The 21,597-nt window shown below is 44.9% G+C and overlaps 1 protein-coding gene across 5 annotated transcripts in view; it reads left to right on the top strand.

Moving 5' to 3' along the window:
* The window catches only part of RGL3 (ral guanine nucleotide dissociation stimulator like 3), a 357,925-nt gene that overhangs the window by 213,680 nt on the left and 122,648 nt on the right, over positions 1 to 21,597 (top strand). For all 5 annotated transcript variants that reach the window (XM_078684184.1, XM_078684186.1, XM_078684183.1 and 2 more), the window contains exons 3-7: positions 1,317 to 1,528; positions 4,236 to 4,310; positions 10,055 to 10,248; positions 12,046 to 12,176; positions 12,730 to 12,945. In XM_078684184.1, the coding sequence (XP_078540310.1) occupies positions 1,317 to 1,528; positions 4,236 to 4,310; positions 10,055 to 10,248; positions 12,046 to 12,176; positions 12,730 to 12,945 (828 nt within the window). The remainder of the gene's footprint in view (positions 1 to 1,316; positions 1,529 to 4,235; positions 4,311 to 10,054; positions 10,249 to 12,045; positions 12,177 to 12,729; positions 12,946 to 21,597) is intronic.

The following is a 21,597-nucleotide window of genomic DNA, read 5'->3' as shown; positions in this document are numbered from 1 at the left end:
GTAGTGTGAACAGTGGGTATGCTGCTCAGAACTGTCTGCGTTAGCGGTGTGTGTAGCATTGTTAGCTGTGGATAAACTCAAAACTGGCGGCATTAGCGGTGTGTTTGGCATTGTTAGCTGTGGATAAACTCCTCAGAACTGGTAGCGCTAGAGGCGTGTGAGGCATTGTTAGCTGTGGATAAATTCAACTGGCAGCGTTAGCGGTGTGTGTGGCATTGTTAGCTGTGGATGAACTCCTCAGAACTGGCAGCGCTAGAGGCGTGTGAGGCATTGTTAGCTGTGGATAAACTCAACTGGCAGCGTTAGCGGTGTGTGTGGCATTGTTAGCTGTGGATAAACTCCTCAGAACTGGCAGCGTTAGCGGTGTGTGTGGCATTGTTAGCTGTGGATAAACTCCTCAGAACTGGCAGCGTTGGCGGTGTGTGGCATTGTTAGTTGTGGATAAACACCTCAGAACTGGCGGCGTTAGCAGCGTGTGTGGCATTGTTAGCTGTGGATAAACTCCTCAGAACTGGCAGCGCTAGAGGCGTGTGAGGCATTGTTAGCTGTGGATAAACTCAACTGGCAGCGTTAGCGGTGTGTGTGGCATTGTTAGCTGTGGATGAACTCCTCAGAACTGGCAGCGTTAGCGGCGTATGAGGCATTGTTAGCTGTGGATAAACTCAACTGGCAGCTTTAGCGGTGTGTGTGGCATTGTTAGCTGTGGATAAACTCAACTGGCAGCGTTAGCGGTGTGTGTGGCATTGTTAGCTGTGGATAAACTCCTCAGAACTGGCAGCGTTAGTGGTGTGTGAGGCATTGTTAGCTGTGGATAAACTCCTCAGAACTGGCAGCCTTAGCGGTGTGTGTGGCATTGTTAGCTGTGGATAAACTCTCAACTGGCAGTGTTGGTAGTGCATGCACTTCTCAGGATTTGGTAGTGTTTGGAGTCTGTTGAGTGCTCTGAGCTGCATTGTTAGTGGGTTTACTAGTTTGAGCTTGCATTGTTAGAAGGACGTGATCTGCCCAGGGCTGGAAGTGTTCGGAATGGGGATATTGCCCAGGGCTGCAGTGTTAGCAGTGAGTTTGCTGCTTGGAGTTGGCAGCGTTAACAGTGTGAAGGCTGTGCAGTACTGGAAGTGCTAGCAATAACCAACCATATTGCCTACAGCTGGCACTGTTAGCATTGGATATAGAGTCAGGGTTGGCAGAGTGTGCACTTGGCGCACCGTTTACATTTTCACTCTACCTAAAATCGCTGTTCCATGTTGAAGCCCAGTCGCCCATGATTCAGTTCTCATCGTGTGTCTCATTCCCTGTTCTTGTTCATCTTCCAGGTGGACCCAGAGGCGCCTCTAATGCCCGGCTGTGGGTTCGTCCAATACAAGACATGCAAACTGCGCACGCTGAAGGCCGGAAGCTTAGAGAAGCTGGTAGAGAACCTCATTGCCACTGAAGGGGGCAGTGACAACACCTACGTACCCTGTTTCCTGGCCACCTACCGGGCGTTCACCTCCATTGAGGCAGTGCTGGCTCTGTTACTGGACAGGTGTGTACTTAGTCACTACAGGAAGTGCTATGGGTACATATCCTCACTGATGGTGGGCTACTATAGCTCTACTTGTCCATTTCTGGTCCACATGCTGGGCATTCACCTCTATTAAGGTTTTGCAGGCACTATTTCAGTACCCTCCTTTCTAGTGACCCATTGATCTTCAGGTCCACCACGGTGTGCTGGCATTGCTGTTCACCGTACAGAGAATCTTGTACAACAAACATGGCCATCTCTAAAGGAACTGGGAAGGGTAAGGATATACACACACACTCTCAGAACAGGGCATTGGTCTACAGTCCAACATGCCATGTTTCCTAGCCCTCTACCAGTTTTTCAGCTCCATGAGAAGGCGCTGGTGCTGCTTTGCGAAAGGATATAGCTTTGCCAATCATGGGATATTTTAATCTTTAAAGAATAAACATGGCAGACAGTCCAGGAGCTGGGGACAGAAGGAACGAATCAATCAATCCTTTCTTTGTATGATTAATAAACACCATTGCAACATTCTCTAATTCCACATACTAAAAACATTAGGAAGTAACTTAGCATTGTTTTTAAGCATGTTTCTCAATAAAGAACATAAAATCAAGAAAACTAATTGCATGTCCCTTGAGGACTACATAAAAAGGGCTAGCTGTGACAGTCATGACCACATTCTACTACTGCCTCAGGATTATCTGTATACATATTGTGTGATGTCTAGAAGTAATGGCCAATCGCGATGATGTAAAAACATATATGTTAAGACATACGTATTAAAACATGGGTATCAAAACATTAAAATCAGAGCATACATATCTGGACATACGCCTCGCTAAAAGAGTAGGTAGGTCCCCTAACTGCGTTAAAAAAGTGTAGTGCTGCTGAATATTGCTACGGCTTAGGTCTGAGTGGCATTTCAAATTACTCTATTTTCCTGCCACTCTTACTTTTTTAATATAAATCAGATCTCAATTAAATTAAAAACAGTCATGGTAATGAACTGTGGTTACAAGGTAGCGGCCAGGAGCACAGGCCCTGCCTCTGGGACAGTCATCTGGTCTAACCTTAACCTAGACAGTGGCAGTGATGCAAAGCAGCCCAGACGCTTGCCACCCGCACTGCCCCGCAGATGGTACAATTATACCTGGCTGTCAGCTCTGAGGAGGGAGCAGCAAGCAGGCCTACATCCCTTGAATCCTGGACATGTCTCAAGTCTTCCTCTTCACCAAACCCTTCCCACCACTGCATCTAGATTACAAATGTGTACTTCGACCACTAACGACGTACCTAACTCCACCCAACAAATATATGCACAGTAAGGGGGTCCAGTACCCATACTGAAGAAGGAGTAGTAGCCAGCTCCATGTGCTCCGTTCAGTGCTTACTGTCCACACAGAGATCTTTATCTCCACCGCATGATGTTGGCACTATTGCGCGATAGGTGCTAGTCAAGTGTCACTGTCAAAGTTATGCATTAAATATGGTGGACAGCAAGGAAGCAGGGAATGGATAAGGATATCGATGGAAAAACTGTGAAAACACCTAGGGCTACATCTCTGGTATCCTGACAGCCTCACCAGCTCCCTCTCAGTGCAATACAACACATACATGATGGATACTATAGTAGCTGTGAGGAGGGACACACTGAGGAGGGAGCAAGGAAAAGGGAAAGCTAACTTGGGAGTAGGCGTGGCATTGGGGGGCAATAGAGCAAGAGATCGACAGAAAGGAAGCAAGTGAGGGAGGCAGAGGTGCTAGCGGAAAAAGGGCGCAAAGTAGAGGAAAAGGTTATTGAGGGGGAGAGGTGAAGGAACTGAAGATAGAAACAAAAGAAAAGAGAAATAAATAAAGCACGATGAGAGGAAAGGATGAATGATGAAAGAATATTTATGTAGAGAAAAGTGGTGTAGAAGGAGGAAAACCGAAAATGTGAGGCTCTGGCGAGGAGGAGGGAAAGCAGTGTTAATGCATACTTGACTGCCAATTCGGAAAATTTGGCAGGTTTAAGAAGACAATTAAGTGCATTATTTTTCCACTGTTGAAAGAAGTAGAAGATTTTTTAGGTTGATGTGGAAAATGCTGGTAAAACCATGTCAGTTCGGGGCAAATTATAGGCAGTATGTCAGCACAATAGGTAGAGTTGGCGACACTGATCAGATGTTAAGGTCTCCTATAGTCTAAATGAAGTCAAACATTATCCAAGTGATTTAAATGGACATATAGAAGTGTAGGCATTCTCTACCCCAGAGTACCTGTCTGCTACTGATCTACTCCTCTATTAAAGCTTCCACACAAGGACTGGAAAGTGGGTTCTCTCCCTTTCAAATTAATGAACAGGTACGCAGTTCCTGGCAATACCTGCCCATTTAAAGCACTACCCTGATACACCATGTTACTAAGATGGCACAGAGAAAGACCCTCCCTGTTTCTTGATCCAAGAATACTATATACCTGCATTAAAGATGACAGACTGTCTGCCGAAGTATCCAAAATGTCCGTTTGTGGAAAGCTCCTCACACCAGATGTCCATGAGCTCCAAGGACTTCAAACTACTTGTCCATGTTTTCAAAGCTCCTCGCACTGGCTATCCATGTGTCGCAATGTGTCGTAAGCAGCTTGCACTGTTCATATGCATGTGTATGCACGTGCCATAAGCTCCTCACAACGCCTTATGTCCCTTTCTTCTGATGTAGTGCTATTATTTGTCTTTCTCTCGCAGGAAACTTGGATGCCAAGAGGAGGACCGGTCTCAGTGGCCTGGCTCTCCTGCCCCAAACACAGCTGGAATACGCAGGTAAGAGTAAGCACGACCATGTGGAAGGCACTGGGCTTAAGAGGGCTGGCAGGTAGGCTATTATATTAGAGCAGTAGATGCTCTGGGACAAAAACATCAACCTTTTTGTTGGAGGGACTCTCCTGCTATTCAGCCTAGAATTGGTCATTTTTATGATGTACAGTTTCTTTCCCACTCTTTTCCCGCCCACGTGTTTTAAGAGGGGACCAAGAATGTTTGGTCTTTCTCATTCAAGATTCCCCTCTTTACACCTTCCTGTGGTTATTGAGGGGATGTTTTTATGTATTTCATTATTTACCTGGCACTAAATCCCATCGAGGCCTCAGACTAAGGAATAAATAACAAACTTGAAAAAGTTTGCCATTCTGTTGCAAAAGTGGAAGATCGGATACAGTGACCTAAGAGTAGGGGGCTGATTTAGAATTTGGTGTACAGGGTACACCTCTTCGCAAATGTGTTGTAGTACCCTGTCTACCAACCCCTCCCCCCATATCTGCCTGCCTCATTTAGAGTTGGCAGACCGTCACTATTCTGTCTTCAGCAGAGCCCCGGTTGGCTCGTCACAGAAAGCTTCTTCCGGTAAATTAGGGGCAGTTGGAGGAAGGGCAATACGCTGTCCACCTAATTTCAGATAGAAGGAGTGATGTATTTTTTTTCTGTCTGTCACTGCCAGGTATAACTTGTGTTTAAATAACAAAGTCTCACTTTTTCTTTGTTAAACTTTGATGGTTGACCATCAAAACTAAACATAATTTTTATTGTTTTGCTGCAGTCTCGCAAATCCAGCACAATTAAGAGCCAAGACAAACGTGTATATCAACATATTCCAGTGATCTTAATAAGCATTCAGGATTGCCTATGCAATTAAGTCTGTTGCGTTATCTGCGGCAGTCTCAATCTTCCAGTCCTGGCGCAGTTCGTGTGTGGATGCCGCTCTACTGTTCGTACCCAACTGACCCTAATCCCAACCCAAACTCGATTACCCCCAACCACCCCCTCCCTCCCCACCCCCCCAGGCGTGTCACTTTTGGATCATTCACTACTGCCCTTGGAGGCTAATACCATGAGTGTTCTATGCAACGGGACCAACGAACATCCTATGGTGTCAAGCATCCCACTTATGGGCCGAGTGCAGCTCTGTGCCGATAAGGTAGAGTGTGATGCACCAGACTGCTTTGTTAAGCCGTGGTGGCCTCAGGACCAACTGCTAGGACATCATCATCTGCGTCCTCAGGGGCTATAAGTTCCAGAACTAGCCTCTCCCAGGCTCTCACCCTCTCCAATGCCTTCTATGTGCTATTTGTAATCGGATAGTTCCCTCGCACTCAGCCCACTTTTGGAATTCTGCCTTCAACTTCTCTATACTAGGACCCTTTTTCGCTTTCCAATGGGTGGTTATAGTTGTAGTTGTATGTACTTTATTCGATACAAAAGATATCATAAAAGCATGGGTGGGTATAGTTCTTTTGACCAATAGGAACCCCAAATCAATAAATTTGCTAGTGATTTTGTTCTTTGAGGTGTGGGGGAACCAATGTAGGATACAATGTGTCATGGAGGGTTGTAGGTCTCTATCAGTATGACCATCAAAACTAAAGACCACTGTCCACCAAACTTTGGAATAAATGTCTTTATTTTTTTTTACTTTGAAGTTCAGAAGGGCAGAAGTATCTCCAACAAATGAGGCAGAGAATTCCACAATTGAGGTCTAATACAGCACCTCATGCCGCCTGTCCATGGGATAACATGGAAACCACCATCATTTGATTGGAGAATACAGTGAGTAATTTTTTCCAGGAGGTACACAGGAGCAATTCCAGCCATGATTTGTAAACCAGTTATAGGGTTTCAAAGAAGATCCAACTGGAAAAGTGTTTGTGGTTGGGTTGAAACACTATCACTCTTTTTTAGTGCAAGGACCAGGTCGGCATTTTCATTTGGCACCTGCTGTACTCAAGCACTCAATTTGGAATTTGGGGAGTCCCCTGAGTACTGCATATGTGTAGTCAACATTGGCATTAATCAACTTCAACAGTTCCTAAATGATTCATTTGATCTAGGAATGGCAGAATTGTTTCAGCTGCCTCAGCTCACAGGTAGCTGATTGTAACGCTGCCCCAATATGTACCACTAAGTTCGTCAGTTTCAAGTTACCATTTTAAGAAGAGCGCGAGAATAGATTTTTGGACACAGGAGGGCACATGCTCTTGATTCAGAAACTGGTTGATCAATTCAGAAACACACAATGCAATAGTGGCTACCATTTGTGTGGCAGACACAGCAGGAAAAATATTGAAATCATAGCCTATTAGCTGGAATTTTGTAATCATGGTTTACATTTCTGGTATCTTAAGGAATGTAAACTGGAAGCTTTTAAAGTGCTTTCTTTTCAGGAAACTGAAAATTGCACACAAATTGCGTATGCCTGTGAGATAGATAGTTGCATGTCTTGCATTATTTTTTGGAAATAAAAAGTGGTTTAGACTCCTTTTGAGAAATGGCTCATTACCAACTCTAAAGATAAACACCTCATTCCTGATATTTATCAAATCCTCCAGAATATCGCTCCTATGGGAAGTCCTCTGCACAGAGGCAGTGTAAGGTTGAACTGGAGCACATACTTTCTGACGAACAGTGGCGGCTCCTCTGCTGAGGTGGAGGAGCGTCGCCCCACTGCTCTCCGAGCAGTTAAAAAAGGAAAAACAAAATGATAATAACGCAACATTATTATAATTTTATTTTTCCTACTGCAGGCGCTCAGTTCGTTTCCTGCAAGCAGGGCTGGGCTTCGTGACGCTAGAGCACTGCAGGGGTAGGAGTGGTGGCACTCTCCAAGTGCATATGACGATTTGACCGGCCGTTTTGGGCCGGACAAACTGTCATGCACACTTGGCATGTTCTCCACCAACTGTATTGTACAGCCTGGGTGGAGAACATGCCCTGGCTCCCAGTCCCCGTCTGAGCACCAAAACCACAGCACTCAGACCATTCACAACACTGCCATGTAGCGTTGTGATTGGCTTTGGGGAGCCGGGGAGCCCCAGTGTTTCCTGCTGCAGTCTCCAAGAAGAAGATGAAGAGGACGGAGAAGAGCCAGTGGCTGGCCATACTCAGGTAAGTCCTTTTTATCCCCCCACCCCCATCGGATTGCAGCCACTACTGCTGACGAAGAATGGCCAGATATCTTCTACATAGACCCCACCTCTGCCACAAGTACTGCAGGTATGAAAGCCATGACCAAGGTCACTTTGCATTAGTATTACACCGCAGCTCGAATGCCGGCCCAGTCCCACACAAAATCCTCTGCATGTTAAAGGAAATGTGGGCACAGAAGAAGACTAACACACTTGCTATGGAGATGTTTCAAGTTACAGCATTACCAGCAGGAAGTCCTCACCAGTAGGAACACTTTATTCTCCACTAGCAACCAACTTACTAGGCTTACCTAATGAGCAAACACACCCACTCTGTTCAAACAGAGGCAACATGATCATTGGCTCTGCTAAGCCAGTGTTCATGGCACTATGGAGAAAGATATAGAACAAATTACGATGCATGGCTTAACAGATTATGACAGCTGGTGGGTATGGAGAAACTTTCCTCTAGCTGAGAGGGTAAGGAAACCCACTTTGCATAGCCTTCCTAATTCAAGAATTTAGAGCACTTACATGCCCTAGATCAATGCTCAGTTGCAAGACCAGCAAGCCATCTTCCGCAAAGATAGATCTTGAACAGACCAGAGTGTAGCACTGCACATCATCATTGAGCAGTCGATGGAATGGAACTCCCCGCTCTATGTTAACTTCATCAGCTATGCGAAGGCATTCAAAAGCGTGGACAGACAGACCCTTTGAAAACTCGTCCGCCACTATGGTGTGCCAGATAAACTTGTCATCACTCACTCTTACAAGGGAATGATATGCAAGAAAGTCCATGGAGAACAGCTCACTGAAGCCTTCCAGGTGAGGATCAGAGTCCGCCACGGTTTTTAGCTCTTGCCTTTTCTCTTCCTGTTGGCCATAGACTGGATCATTAAGGCATCCACGGCAAGGAGAAGAAATGGGAACCAATGGACACCTTGGACGCAGCTTGACGACCTGGAATTTAAGTCATCATTTGTAGAGTGCAGCACTTTCACCCCTGGGGGTGTCTGGGTACTGGGGTGGAAGGTCTCAGTCGAAAAGCAGGTCTTGAGGAAACGGTGGGAAGAGGTAAGAAATTAGCAGAAAAAGGCAAAACAGAGGGCAGGAAAATGAGTGAGCAGGAAAGACAAAACAGAGGGCAGGAAATCTAGCAGAAAAGGCAAAACAGAGGGCAGAAAAATGAACAGTAAAGGCAAAACAGAGCAGAAGAGGGAAAAACAGGGGGCGGAAGAGGGAAAAACAGGGGGCAGAAAACGAGCAGGAAAGATCAGAAAAAACAAAAAAGGGCAGAAAAACAAGCAAAAAGGCAAAACAGAGGGCATAAAAATGAGCAGAAAAGGTGAAACAGAGCACGAAACTAGCAAAGGAGGCACAAACAGAGGGCAGCAAGTAGACAGGCAGCAAAGGGTAGCGGACTGCAGGGAAGCCGGACAGGGGCACTGTCAAAGGTGGGAGCTGGCACGAGGACCTGCTCCAACTTTGCAGACGACCTGGAAAAGGAGAAGGGGGTCCCCTGAGAGGATTGTTTGCAATGTCTTCTGATATGGTAAATAGTGCAGGGCAAGTTGTCTTTTTTCTTTTGGAAAACTGCCGGAGGAAAAGGGGAGAGGGGGTGGGTAAGTTGGGAGAGTTGGGGTTTAAGGATATTTTTATATACCGTCTTCTGTGTTCTCACTGATCAGTTGTTGTCTATGAGAACCAAACAAACAACAATAAAACAGATATAAACCAAAAAAAGTGGTTTATGCTTTGCCAATGTCAGGTGAAGGCATGCGTTGAGGCAAAATACACAGGGATTAAAACATCAATGAGCACATTGAAAATGCTCTTTGAATAAGTTCACAACCTCCTACTCACTTCATGATTAAGATAAGTCTGTTTCCCCAAGAAAATATTCTTTCTAAAGACCTAGATCATCTGCCCTGTATTTCCTCAACTTGGTTCCAATCTTCAGTAGTGTCAGCATTGGGTTGCTGGCCAAAGCGAATATGGTAGAATGTCTAGCATGCAGACAGCAAGATTATTTCCTATGAATTGCCTTGAAACCTACCCATCTACTCCACGTGCCCTCCAAGTTAGTTGTATGTGCCTCTCTGAACTGCACTTCCATGGAGTTGTTCATGCTTACCTTGTACATACCTACACACTTATTAAACTATCATTCAATGGCCTCTAAAGATTGCAATGGCAGCTGGAAGTCCCATGACATGGAGTGAGATAATGAACAAGTGTCCATCGGACCCAAACACATCTCGATTTTCTCACAAGTGTGGTAATTGTTTAGGTTATAATAATAAACGTCTTGCAAGGGGTACTAAGCACTATACAAATGCAAATACTAATCTGTGAGTTTAGGAATCGACAGGTCTGCATTTTTCTTTTAACTTGAAGGCTTATACTGGTTCCTGTTGTACATTCCCAGTAGTCTGAAGCGTGAACAGAGGAGAAACGCAGCCTTTGGATCCTACTTCATTTGCAATTTAATATTAGATTACCCACCCCATTTATTTTGAAGATTAGTGATTTGTGGCTTACACACAAGAAATATTGGCACAACCTGAGATGGAAAACTGTGTGATTTGGTGAATTCTCCCATTGCAGGGTCGTGAGGCGCATCCTTAGCATTTGGATGGCGGAGTATCCAGAGGACTTCCGGCAAAAGCCCCAGTACTCATGTCTGAAGATAATTCAAGATTACCTGAGGGAAGGGTCTCCGGGAGCGGAAGAGGATAAGGAAAGTCTGCAGGTCTCCAGGCTTCTGCAGAGGTTTCACGAAGAGGGCACTGAAGAAGAGGGTAAGAAGTCCAGAGACTGAGGCAAACACCCCAAGTCTTTGGGAGTTGGGTGAATATTCAACTAGCAATCAGTGTGCTATGAGGGGTACAGTACACCTCTCACCTCTGAAGGAAATTTCGATCTCAAGTGGATAATGTCTTTCACTAATGACTACTCCTGCTAAACTATACATGCCACCAGGGAAACAGTGCTTATTTCACTAAGCAGCACCTATTAAATCAGAACGAAACCTGTGTAAGGACCATACCTGCTCTCAATAACACCTCCTAACACGTGTGTATATACATCTTTTCGCTAACACCACCCATCTCAGAACCACACCAACCTAAATAGATAAAACCTATCTAAGAATCAGATCACCTGCTACTTCTTCTCACTAGACAGCACTTTCTCTGAATGGCAGATACCATCGAGCAGAGCACCTTACTACTAACCAGAGCACTTTACCTCTTCTTCCTACTAGGCATCCAGAGAAAGCCTATGCCTATGCCACACTGCTAATCAAATGAAGGGAGGCAGAAGCTAATCCCTGTGTGCACCCTGTTTGTGCACTTACTACCACAACATCACAAGGGGTGTCCATGCCCTACGGGGGACTTTTTATCAAAACCTAATCCTCCCTGGCAAACCTATTAGTTTATCTTATGGAATGTCACCCACTATGTTTTCGCTCCAGTCGCGTTCTTCATCATCGAGCCCATGCCACAGATATTCTGAACATATCTGGGTAGGCTGTCCCAGTTGATGCAGCTATTTGTAGGCTCACAGTATCTACTGCATTTCCTGCTACACAGTGCTCAATTCAGTCACCCTCAAAAAGGCCATGCTTCAAACTTCTACATCTCGCTTCCTTGATGCTATCCTACCGCTTTTCAAATAGACCAAGGGCTCTACCACTAGTCCCAAGCTCCCTCCTGTCACCAAATACCCCACCCCAAAAGAACAAGGTTTATCTAGCTTTTGTTTATGGGAAGTCTGTGAGGGAGATACATGCTACATTTCTATGATAACTACTGTGTACATCACATACAATGTATTAACATACATCTCACGTTATTGCATGAGGAGAAATCTGAAAAAGTTGCATAGGTCGACCTTTGATGGGCCAAATACTGTAACTCTGCAGTACGTTCCTCATCTTTCAAATACACTCCACCTTCTCCCACTGAATCAAACCCCCTCCCACAAGTTCACATCACCTCCTTAAAAATCACCTACTTCCACTCACTCATTTTCTCCTCACACTAGATAATATGTCCTGCCATGTGACATCACCTGCTTGCTTGCTCTAGACAACTCCTACCACTTCTTAAACACTTCCACATATCAGACCACACCGCACTTCAGACTTATTATCTTTCTGCTACGCCCTATGAATGGGCCTCACTTTTTCCGGCTAGATCTACCCTTCATGGAAATTCTGCATTTCTTCTACTAGGCCCTGTGTTCTCCTACTATACCTTACATTCATTCATTAACACGTGCTCTCTAATTAGCCCCCAATACCCCATACTGTAACTCAACTTATCAGACATCACCTCTTATCACTAGACACTGCACTTTATCACATAAATTAACCAGATTAGAACAAACACTGTTTGGAACACTACCTGTCCATATTTGGCGGCCTTTGCTAGCTAGCATCTGAGAAAGGATCCTGCGTGTCTCTGTTGCTCCTCATATTCCAGGGCAGCGGTAAGATTGGCACACTGAGATTAGATACATTTGATGTTGCTGTTACCCTCTTCCACTGTTTTCATATGTCCCTTTTCATATCAATCTCTATTATTATGCAGTTAGTTCGCCATATCGCTTTAGCTTCATTATGCCAGAGGATGAAGCAGAACCTGACGTCTCAGAAGAGAAGGCTGATCTACTCGCGTTCCCTGCAGAGGAGGTGGCGGAGCAGCTCACACTGATGGATGCAGTGAGTCAGAATAAAGGGTGGGCTTAATGCAGAACATCTCAAAGGCATGTCGTTTCTTTCACACATTAACAAACTACAACCTAAGATGAGAGCAGTGTTTCTGTTTGACTCAGAGACAGGGACCTTCTCTTTTATTGTCTATGAGATGCCTGCACATCTCAGAGACTGAACACTTTGCTTTCATTAACAAAACCCAGTGCAGTGTGCCAACTCACGCGGTTTCTTCATTCATCACGCAATAATTCGGTGATAAATACAGTCTGCAAAGATTGGCTCCAATCAAACCCTACACAGGACATGGGAGGTGGCCCAGATGAATTAGGTCTTTCTGATGGGGAGGGCCGGTGTGACTGTTTGAGCAGTGTGGGCATCCAAAACCCCACTGCGCATGTCCTAGCCTCCTTCTCCCATATGATCACACAGTGAATATTATTCCATGGGTGGCAGGTATGTTCCACACATCAGGGCAGGGGACTTTATGTGTACTTTTTTTGTTTTTGATTTGCACGGTTAATGAATCATAATTCTAATATCCTTCTGCACTTTCCTGCAGGAGCTGTTTCGGCGTGTCGTACCATTTCATTGCCTAGGCTGCATCTGGTCACAGCGAGACAAAAAGGAGAAAAAACATATTGCACCCACAGTGCGTGCTACTGTAGTCCAGTTCAATGCTATCACCAGCTGCGTCATGGCATCCGTACTTGCAGACGTCCAACTCCGGGCACAGCAGAGAGCCAAAATCCTGGAGAAGTGGATCTCTATTGCTCAAGTATGTTTAAGTCTCAGGGAGAAGAAGAGGAGTGGGATAAGACTGCAATTAGGAAGAGGTGGGAAATATATATCAATGCTACTGATTTCATTATTGTGAGTAATAAAAAGCTAAAGAGGAATTTTCATTCTACACTACAGTTCTGCAAGTCTTCACTTTTCCTCCCTCTTTTGTGTGAATCATGTCCGATGACCTAATTATGTCAAGGGGGATAGCCACAGTTAATTGAATTGTCCTGGGTGCTTTTGGAGAGAGGCGCGTGGAGCCTATCACTAAACGTCCCCCTTTCCTTTGTCAATGAACTGAGAAAGAAGGTTTCATGAAAGGCTGGAAAGAATCCAAAACTAAGTAGCAAAAATACTACTAAATGTAAGTATACAAGCCTACATCTCTCCAGCCCTAAAGGCTATATAATGGCTTCCAATTGCAAGAAGACCCTCTTCTAAACTAATATGCACTACATACAAAGCTATAAATGGCAAAGGATCAAAATTCTTTCAAACAACAATTGTAAAATACTCCCAACTCAGGAACACTCCAGACTGTCATGACGCTCAATAGTTCTTGCGTACTGGAAGAAAACCATTGGTGGCACTACTTTCTCTGTTCAACCCTCAAAATGTTGGGACTCCTTACTTGCAAATTCTGAGCCACTGATAATCACTTAGAGTTAGGAAGTGTGGTTAAGACCTGGTTATTCCCAATGTGATCCAACAAAGTATCTAAATGAGCTCAATTTCAGGTCACAGACAGATACCCTCCAAAAGCCTCTATGATCAAGAAAGCACTAAACCAGCAGAATTAGTTTACAAACAATCCCTACTAACATCCCCCTACAAACATACCACCCATTCATCTGTCTCAAACAAATACATAAAGGAATGATCAATGCAAATCCTAGAGATTGTCCATTCCTCAAAATCTTACCAGATAAACCGCAAACAACTGCTATCTGAATATGCCACATAACTCTGTACCTCATATTAGAAAAAAAGTACAAACAATCTCAATAATGTTCAATATCTGTGTAAAAACAGACAGACTTTACCAACACCATCAACAGCCAACAAGAACAACCACACTTCGAAGCCTCGTCAGGGGTAGTAAGCGCTATATCAATGCAACAGATGCCTCAGATTCCTTTTTCCCAGTCCTGAGGCAAAGTAGCCGGGAGCTGGAGGTACTTTTCACGCAATAGTCAGAAAATTGTTTTTAAATAACTGCTTTTATCTTGTGTGGTGTCACTTACCCTTACTTGTGTTCTAAAGCGCCTCTGTTCAAAATGTGTTAGCGCACAGCCGATTTAACGCTGATCGCGCTTTCTGCTTCTTCCAGCGGCCGCCATCAGCCCAGGCGTGCTCGCGGGACATGCCCCTTTTAGGCCACGCCCCCTGCCCTGACTACAAAAACGCTGCTTAACGAGCGCCTGACAGATTCCTTTTTCCCAGTCCTGAGGCAAAGTAGCCGGGAGCTGGAGGTACTTTTTCACGCAATAGTCAGAAAATTGTTTTTAAATAACTGCTTTTATCTTGTGTGGTGTCACTTACCCTTACTTGTGTTCTAAAGCGCCTCTGTTCAAAATGTGTTAGCGCACAGCCGACTTAACGCTGATCGCGCTTTCTGCTTCTTCCAGCGGCCGCCATCAGCCCAGGCGTGCTCGCGGGACACGCCCCTTTTAGGCCACGCCCCCCTGCCCTGACTACAAAAACGCTGCTTAACGAGCGCCTGACAGATTCCTTTTTCCCAGTCCTGAGGCAAAGTAGCCGGGAGCTGGAGGTACTTTTCACGCAATTGTCAGAAAATTGTTTTTAAATAACTGCTTTTATCTTGTGTGGGGTCACTTACCCTTACTTGTGTTCTAAAGCGCCTCTGTTCAAAATGTGTTAGCGCACAGCCGATTTAACGCTGATCGCGCTTTCTGCTTCTTCCAGCGGCCGCCATCAGCCCAGGCGTGCTCGCGGGCCACGCCCCTTTTAGGCCACGCCCCCACTCTTTAAATATGTGCATGCATAGGACGCGCAGCGGACGAGCGCAGCGGGAGCGCCGTTTACGCGCCGAAGGCGCGCCTAAGGCAAGCCCGTCTGCGCCCGTCCGCGCCAAGACCGCGCCAGGCACAGGAAACCCTGCCCTAATCCCTCCACTTATTAGGTACACCCCTATCGACCTCCGCCGACTCCAAGGTTCCTCCTGCTGTTCCTATAAACTCGACCTTTCAAAGGCAGTCGGTTCCGACAATTGCCCCAATTGTTGCTGGACACCCACCATCGATCCCGACCAGCCAATTCCCCCTAAGAACCAGCTACCACTCTTCAAAAGCGGCCTGATAAATGCCCGGTCTATGTGCAAACATAGCCAAGATATTCATGACCTCATCATAGAACACGACTTCGACTGCCTCATGATCACTGAAACCTGGCTTACAGAAGACAGCAACCCTGACATAGCCGTAGCTCTCCCCCAGGGTTACTCCTTCTACAGACAGGACAGATTGAAAGGAAGAGGAGGAGGTGTCGCAATTATTTTGAAGAACACTTTTAACTGTCACACCTTCTGCCTCGACCCACTTACCGACTCAGAGGGGATGGGCTTTTCCATCAAACTCAGCCAATCCCTCTCCCTATCAGGAGGTCTGATTTACCGCCCTCCCGGCAACGCCTCTAAATTCCTCGACTCCCTCAATGATGCTCTGGGTCACTTTTTACTTCGTTACCCACATTTCACCCTTCTAGGAGACTTTAATCTGCCTCTTGAGTCCCCCCTCGATCCGCAAACGAGAAATTTTCTTCAAACACTTGAAATTTTCCAACTACAACAAACTGTCACGTTGCCTACCCACTCACTAGGTCATACCTTAGATGGTGTCTGCACTAATCTCCCTTCTTTCACCATCCTGCCTCCCTTGCCCCAGATATGGACTGATCACAGCCTGATTCCTTTCCACATCTCCAGCAGCTTCCCTCCACCTGTCAATAAATCCAATTCACATCATGGTCACTCTGCCAATTGGAAAACCGTCCAACAAAATCTCACTACTAATCCCATTTCCCAAGCCCACTCCCCTCCTCTATCCGGTAACATCGAAAGTGATGCCGACCTCTTCCATACCTGGCTCTCACAAGAAATTATTAAACGGAGCCCCACCAACCGCCATGACAGAATACAGAAAAAAACTAAAAACAACGCGCCCTGGTTCACACCTGACTTAGCCTCCGCACATCTAATCTGCAGGAAAGCCGAGCGCAAATGGCGTCGAACCTATGGCAACGACGACCGCCGCGACTATATCCTCCAGAGGAAAAATTATCTCTCCGCCATCAAATCGGCCAAGAGAGCGTTCTATGTAAAAGCCATCAATGAAGCCAGCCAAAAACAAAAAACACTCTTCACGATAGTAAAAACCTTCACCCATCCCAAAACCCTCCAACCTGAAATCCCCCCCTCCCAAGAGCTATGCGACAAGATCTCTGAATATTTTGATGAAAAAATTACCGCCATCCAAAAGAGCTTCCCCCCTCCTCAAACGCTCTATGGACTCTCCAATCCAGATCAACCTTGCTCGACAGCTGGCAGTCTTAAAAACTTCACCCCAGTCACCCTGGCCCAAACCAGAGATGCTATTCTCTCGTGCAAATCCGGCGCCCCTTCCGACCCATGCCCCCCCAAGATCCTCCACCAAATCATTGATGAGATAAACCCCATCATCAATGACATTATCAACCTGTCTCTCAGTTCTGGATCTGTTCCTCGCTTATGGAAAAGGGGTGTTGTCAAACCGCTTATGAAAAAAGCTAATAAATCCCCAGTGGACTTGACCAATCTCCGTCCTATCACCCTTCTCCCAGCTCTGGGAAAAATAACAGAACAGTTAGTACATAATGAACTTAAATCCTTTCTGGAAACCCACAACCTACTTCACCCTCAACAATCCGGGTTTCGGCCCAAACACTCAACCGAAACTGTTTTAATTGAACTGACCGACTCCATCAAAACGCTGCAAGATCAAAGGAAGAAGGCCATTCTGATCCTTCTCGACCTCACGGCAGCATTCGACACCATTTCCCATTCCATTCTGATCAACAGATTAATGGATATCGGAATCTCGGGCTCAGTACTATCATGGATCAGATCTTTTCTCAATGACAGGTCCCAAATTGTCGCCTTGGGCCCCTTTCAATCTAAAGTGAAAACAGTCTCCTCCGGAGTGCCCCAGGGGTCCATCCTTAGTCCCCTTCTTTTTAATGTTTATCTCATCCCTCTCCTCACCCTGATTGAATCATTCGGCATAACTGTCACCTCATACGCCGATGATACTCAGTTGATCATCCCCCTAGACGATAACTCCAACTATGCTGAGCTCAATCTCAAACATTGCTTAACTGCTGTATTCCATTGGATGGACTCCAACCACCTCCGCTGTAATTCAAATAAAACAGAGATCCTTCCCATCGGAAAGAACGCCTCTTTCAGTCCTGCTCTCTGGTGGCCTGATAATTCTGCCGCCCCCCCCCAGACCGTCTCCACCGCTAGAAACCTCGGGGTATTCTTCGACTCCGATCTCTCATTTGACCATCATGCCACGACCTTGGCCGGCAGATGCTTCGGCATTATTAAATCCCTCAGAAAGTTTTTTGACTTTCTCCCTTTAGATTCTAGAAAAACGGTAACAGCAGCCCTCATTCTTTCACGCATGGACTACTGCAACGGCCTCCTGGCAGGGACCAAGAAGTCCACCCTCTCCAAACTCCAAAGTATTCTGCATGCCGCTGCCCGTCTGGTCTTAAAACTACCTCGCAAATCCTCAATCTCTTCAGCCCTAAAGATCTTACATTGGCTCCCCCTGCACAAGAGAATACTCTTCAAAATTCTCATCATTGCCTTTCGGGCCTTCAACAAAACAGGCCCTGTTTACCTCACTAGACGCTTCAAACATTACAACCCTAGTCGTCCCCTCCGCTCTGCCCAAGAAAATCTAATGATCTCTACCAGGTTCAACCTGAAGTCTAAAGGAGGTAAAACCCTAAGCTCCCTGGCTATCAAAGCCTGGAACAGCATGCCCAGAAACCTAAGGCATCAGACTCTTGAGAAACCGTTCAGAAAACTTCTCAAAACATGGATTTTCAATCTCCCCGACGAATGGGCCAAAGCTTCCATCTAGCCTCCCCCCTTACCCTCTGCGACCTGGACTCAAGGATCACTCAGCGCCATGATGCTCCCTTCGGAGCGAACGCAGCGCTTTATAAATACCCCTCCAAATATCCAAATATCCAAACAACATGTATCGCCTGCCTAGAGATAACCAATGTCATCTTTCCTTTCTACACTTTATATTTCCTTTGATTGCATCCTTTCTCAATTTCCTACCCCCACCATATACTTAAAAACAAAACACTGCATGAAAACGGACTTTGATTAATAGCTAGGGATTATTCTCGCTCCTACATTGTCTATTTAAAAGATACTCTCCTAGACTCCATCCTTTGCCTGCCTTAGTACCTCTAAGTGTGCCCTCCTCTGTCACACACCTGCCTTTCTGAGTAGCCATTTCTGCAATAGCTAACCTTTTCTAGCCTTTCAATTCTCCCCACTGTAATAAATCATGAATTCTTCTCAGTGTTAACTCTTCTTGAAAAATCACAGTATCTAACCTCTTGTACTTTATTTACTTATTACATTTTTTCCACTTGCGCGAACTCACCCTGATAGTTACACCTAACTCCTATTAGCTTAATACACCATTAGAATCAACTAATTATTTCAGAGCACAGGACTAACCTAATAACCAACAATATCCTGCAATAACTAATACCAATTAACTTTGGGTCACGGGCTAGCATGCTACATGACATAAAGTGCTCCAATACCTTGTCAAGAGTAGTAGATCTATATAAATACAATTATAATACAATACAATGACACTGTGGGAGATAGGTAACTGAAATTGGACACATCACCCCTGCCACCTATCCTCCAAGTAAATCAATTATCAGACAGAGTTCCTAGGCAACACGACTGTGTCGGCAAATTTAAGGTAATTTTCATGAGGAGGGTGTTCCAGAGTACATGCAGGAGCCTTCAGTGCTGAGATCTCCAAAGCATATTCTGCATCTCCCTGGACCTGCTCCAGCTGCTCCAGTTTTCCTTTAATACCAATTACCGTTCTTTTCCAACAGCCTTCATGGAGCATGTTGAACATGTAAGCTGTGCGGGGGTACACCCATTCTCCCCACTTTGCATCCAGGAGCCTCTAAACTGTTATTTGTTATTGATAAAGCCCTTAAGCTCACTGCAGGGTAGATTACTCTTGTTCACCAGGCCCATTTGTTTCAGACAAGCATCCATGTTACTCCTTGTTGTCTAATGCTTGCTCCCACCTGGAAAGCAAAGTCAGACTGTGCTGGTATGTCATCCATTTGTCCTTCAGCCTTCATAAGGTGGTGTGGTTTTCTAGAGACTAGGAGCCATGTTCCTATGGGGTGGCCATATGTTGCTGCTCTCACTGAAGGAAGGTTGATGCATCCTGATGGAGTGCACCCTACTGTTACAACCGTTCCAAATGAATGTTCATTTGAGACATGGCTGCAGGTTAGAGGGACAGCCTTGCAGCTTGGTGCTATTTACTGTAGCGGCTGGAACGCCTCACATGTGATGTTGCTCAGACAGGGGGGTTGGGCTCAATCATTTAGCTTAGGTGTGCATTGGGCAGAAACGTTCTGGCCATTCTTCCTTTCTGCTTCCAATATCTACTTACGTGCTTCCTCTCGCTTACCTTCAGTGGATGACAGCCTTCTGAACATCTCATTATTTCTCACTGAGCTTCACAGCTAGGAAGGCAGCATAATAAGACCATGGCAGGATTTTGGAAGGTGTGTTTGTTTGGTTGAGTCACATTAGAGTACTTTTCATTGTGTCTGATTGCAAGGGGACGAGTGCTGCCCAAATAAAGATTCACTCTATTTGTGTTTTTAAGACCTGCACCAATTGACACAACCTTTCTGAAAAGTATTTTCAAGAAAGAGACTCACAAAATACTTAGATCTACTCTTGGTGGACATTTCTTCAGATACTCTCTACTATATGGCCCTGGGAAGGATATAGGTCTTCCCTGTATTGCCTATAGTTTCTTGTGTACATTCCAAAGCCGATCTGCCTCTTTACAGCGCTAGATGTGATATTTATGCACTTTGTTAAATCTGCCCTACTGAAGGGTAATGCTTGTACGACTGTAAAAGAAACAAGGGGCTTTAAGCCACACTCCTGCAAGCTTGTAGTCCAGCTTCCAACATAGCAATCCAAACTACCAGGCGAGACTGAAGGCCTGAAATAGTCGGATTAACTAATAGTCCAGAAGAAAGACCCCTCTTCTCGGATGAAATGTGCATTTTTGTATTTCGTAAAACCATGAAACATTGCTGAACTGTTGACAGTACCCAAAATGTAATTTTAGCCATTGTACACAGGGGCCCAAACATCCCCAGCCACCATGTTGGAAAATTGCTCCCAAAAGTATGTTTTTTTCCACTCGTAACACTTGATTTCATTCCTTTTTTCAGCTGTCAATTCTTTATTAAAAAGGATAGAGCAGCATTTTTACAGGATCAATCTTTACCTCTGAAACTCTTAATAACGTAACAAAACATGGATATTTCACACAGTAAGCTCATTATTTTACTGTTAGAAAGTGAAATGGCATAAGTAGGTTTCTAATGACACTTAAGTTCAAATATCAAAGGCATTTTTTATTGTTAGTAATGTACCAAAGTCAATTACATTGTATGATCACTTCACAACATGAAAACAAAGTTAACTAGGAAAAATTGTTTAGTTTTCTTCCTTTGTTCATTTCTGTCTCTTGTAAACTTTATTTTTCTATGAAGTAATAAAAGAAATATAAAAACATTATGTCAACATAAAGGATTTTTCTCTGAAAATGTAAAAAAATACCTATGTCCATGAAATTAAAAATCATCATGTCACAACCACCACTTAAACAAAGAGCACTGTAGGGTAAATCAGCCTTTATGTATTTGACCAGCAAAGCATATCCACCTTTACTCTTGCATATGCTCAATGATCATAACTTCGCACCTGCAGGCGGTAGAGTGATCCTTTGTGGGTGCCACAGTGAAGACTGTCTATCTCTGGTCCAAACCAAAAATATTTATGTCTGGAAGTTTAAGTTATTTCTGAAGGGCCTGGTCCCAAATATGTCCTGCTGACAGCCTACTTTGAGCACATGCTGTTGAAGGTCTTTCAGAGTTGGTTAGATATTATCTCAATCCCTGTGTTTCTGTGCAAATAATCCAAACCCGACCTTATTCACACTTGTTTCATGGCTGCAGCAGTCATATAGAAGAATGGCCAACTTTGACTAGTAGTCATATTTTTTACTGTCTCTTCCAATGTAGGTGAGCTGGATGGGGTAATAAAAAGGGACAGTGTCACTTCTGCATAATTTTTTCCATTTTTCCAGAAGTTTAGTTTACCTCTTTCTGAAAACTTTGATGCAGTGTCACTTCCTGTCAGTTATGAAAGGGTCGTGGGTGGCGTGCATTGGGCAATATCCAAGGCCTCAGCCATTCCACTTTTATCAGGAGTATGACAAGGTTTGCCTGCATTGAATGCAACCTATAGCTGGTCCTAGATCATGCTCTT

Source organism: Lissotriton helveticus, chromosome 1_1, assembly GCF_964261635.1.
Source record: "Lissotriton helveticus chromosome 1_1, aLisHel1.1, whole genome shotgun sequence".
In the NCBI taxonomy this organism is placed as follows: Eukaryota; Metazoa; Chordata; class Amphibia; order Caudata; family Salamandridae; genus Lissotriton; species Lissotriton helveticus.
This window is presented reverse-complemented; position numbering and strand designations above follow the sequence as displayed.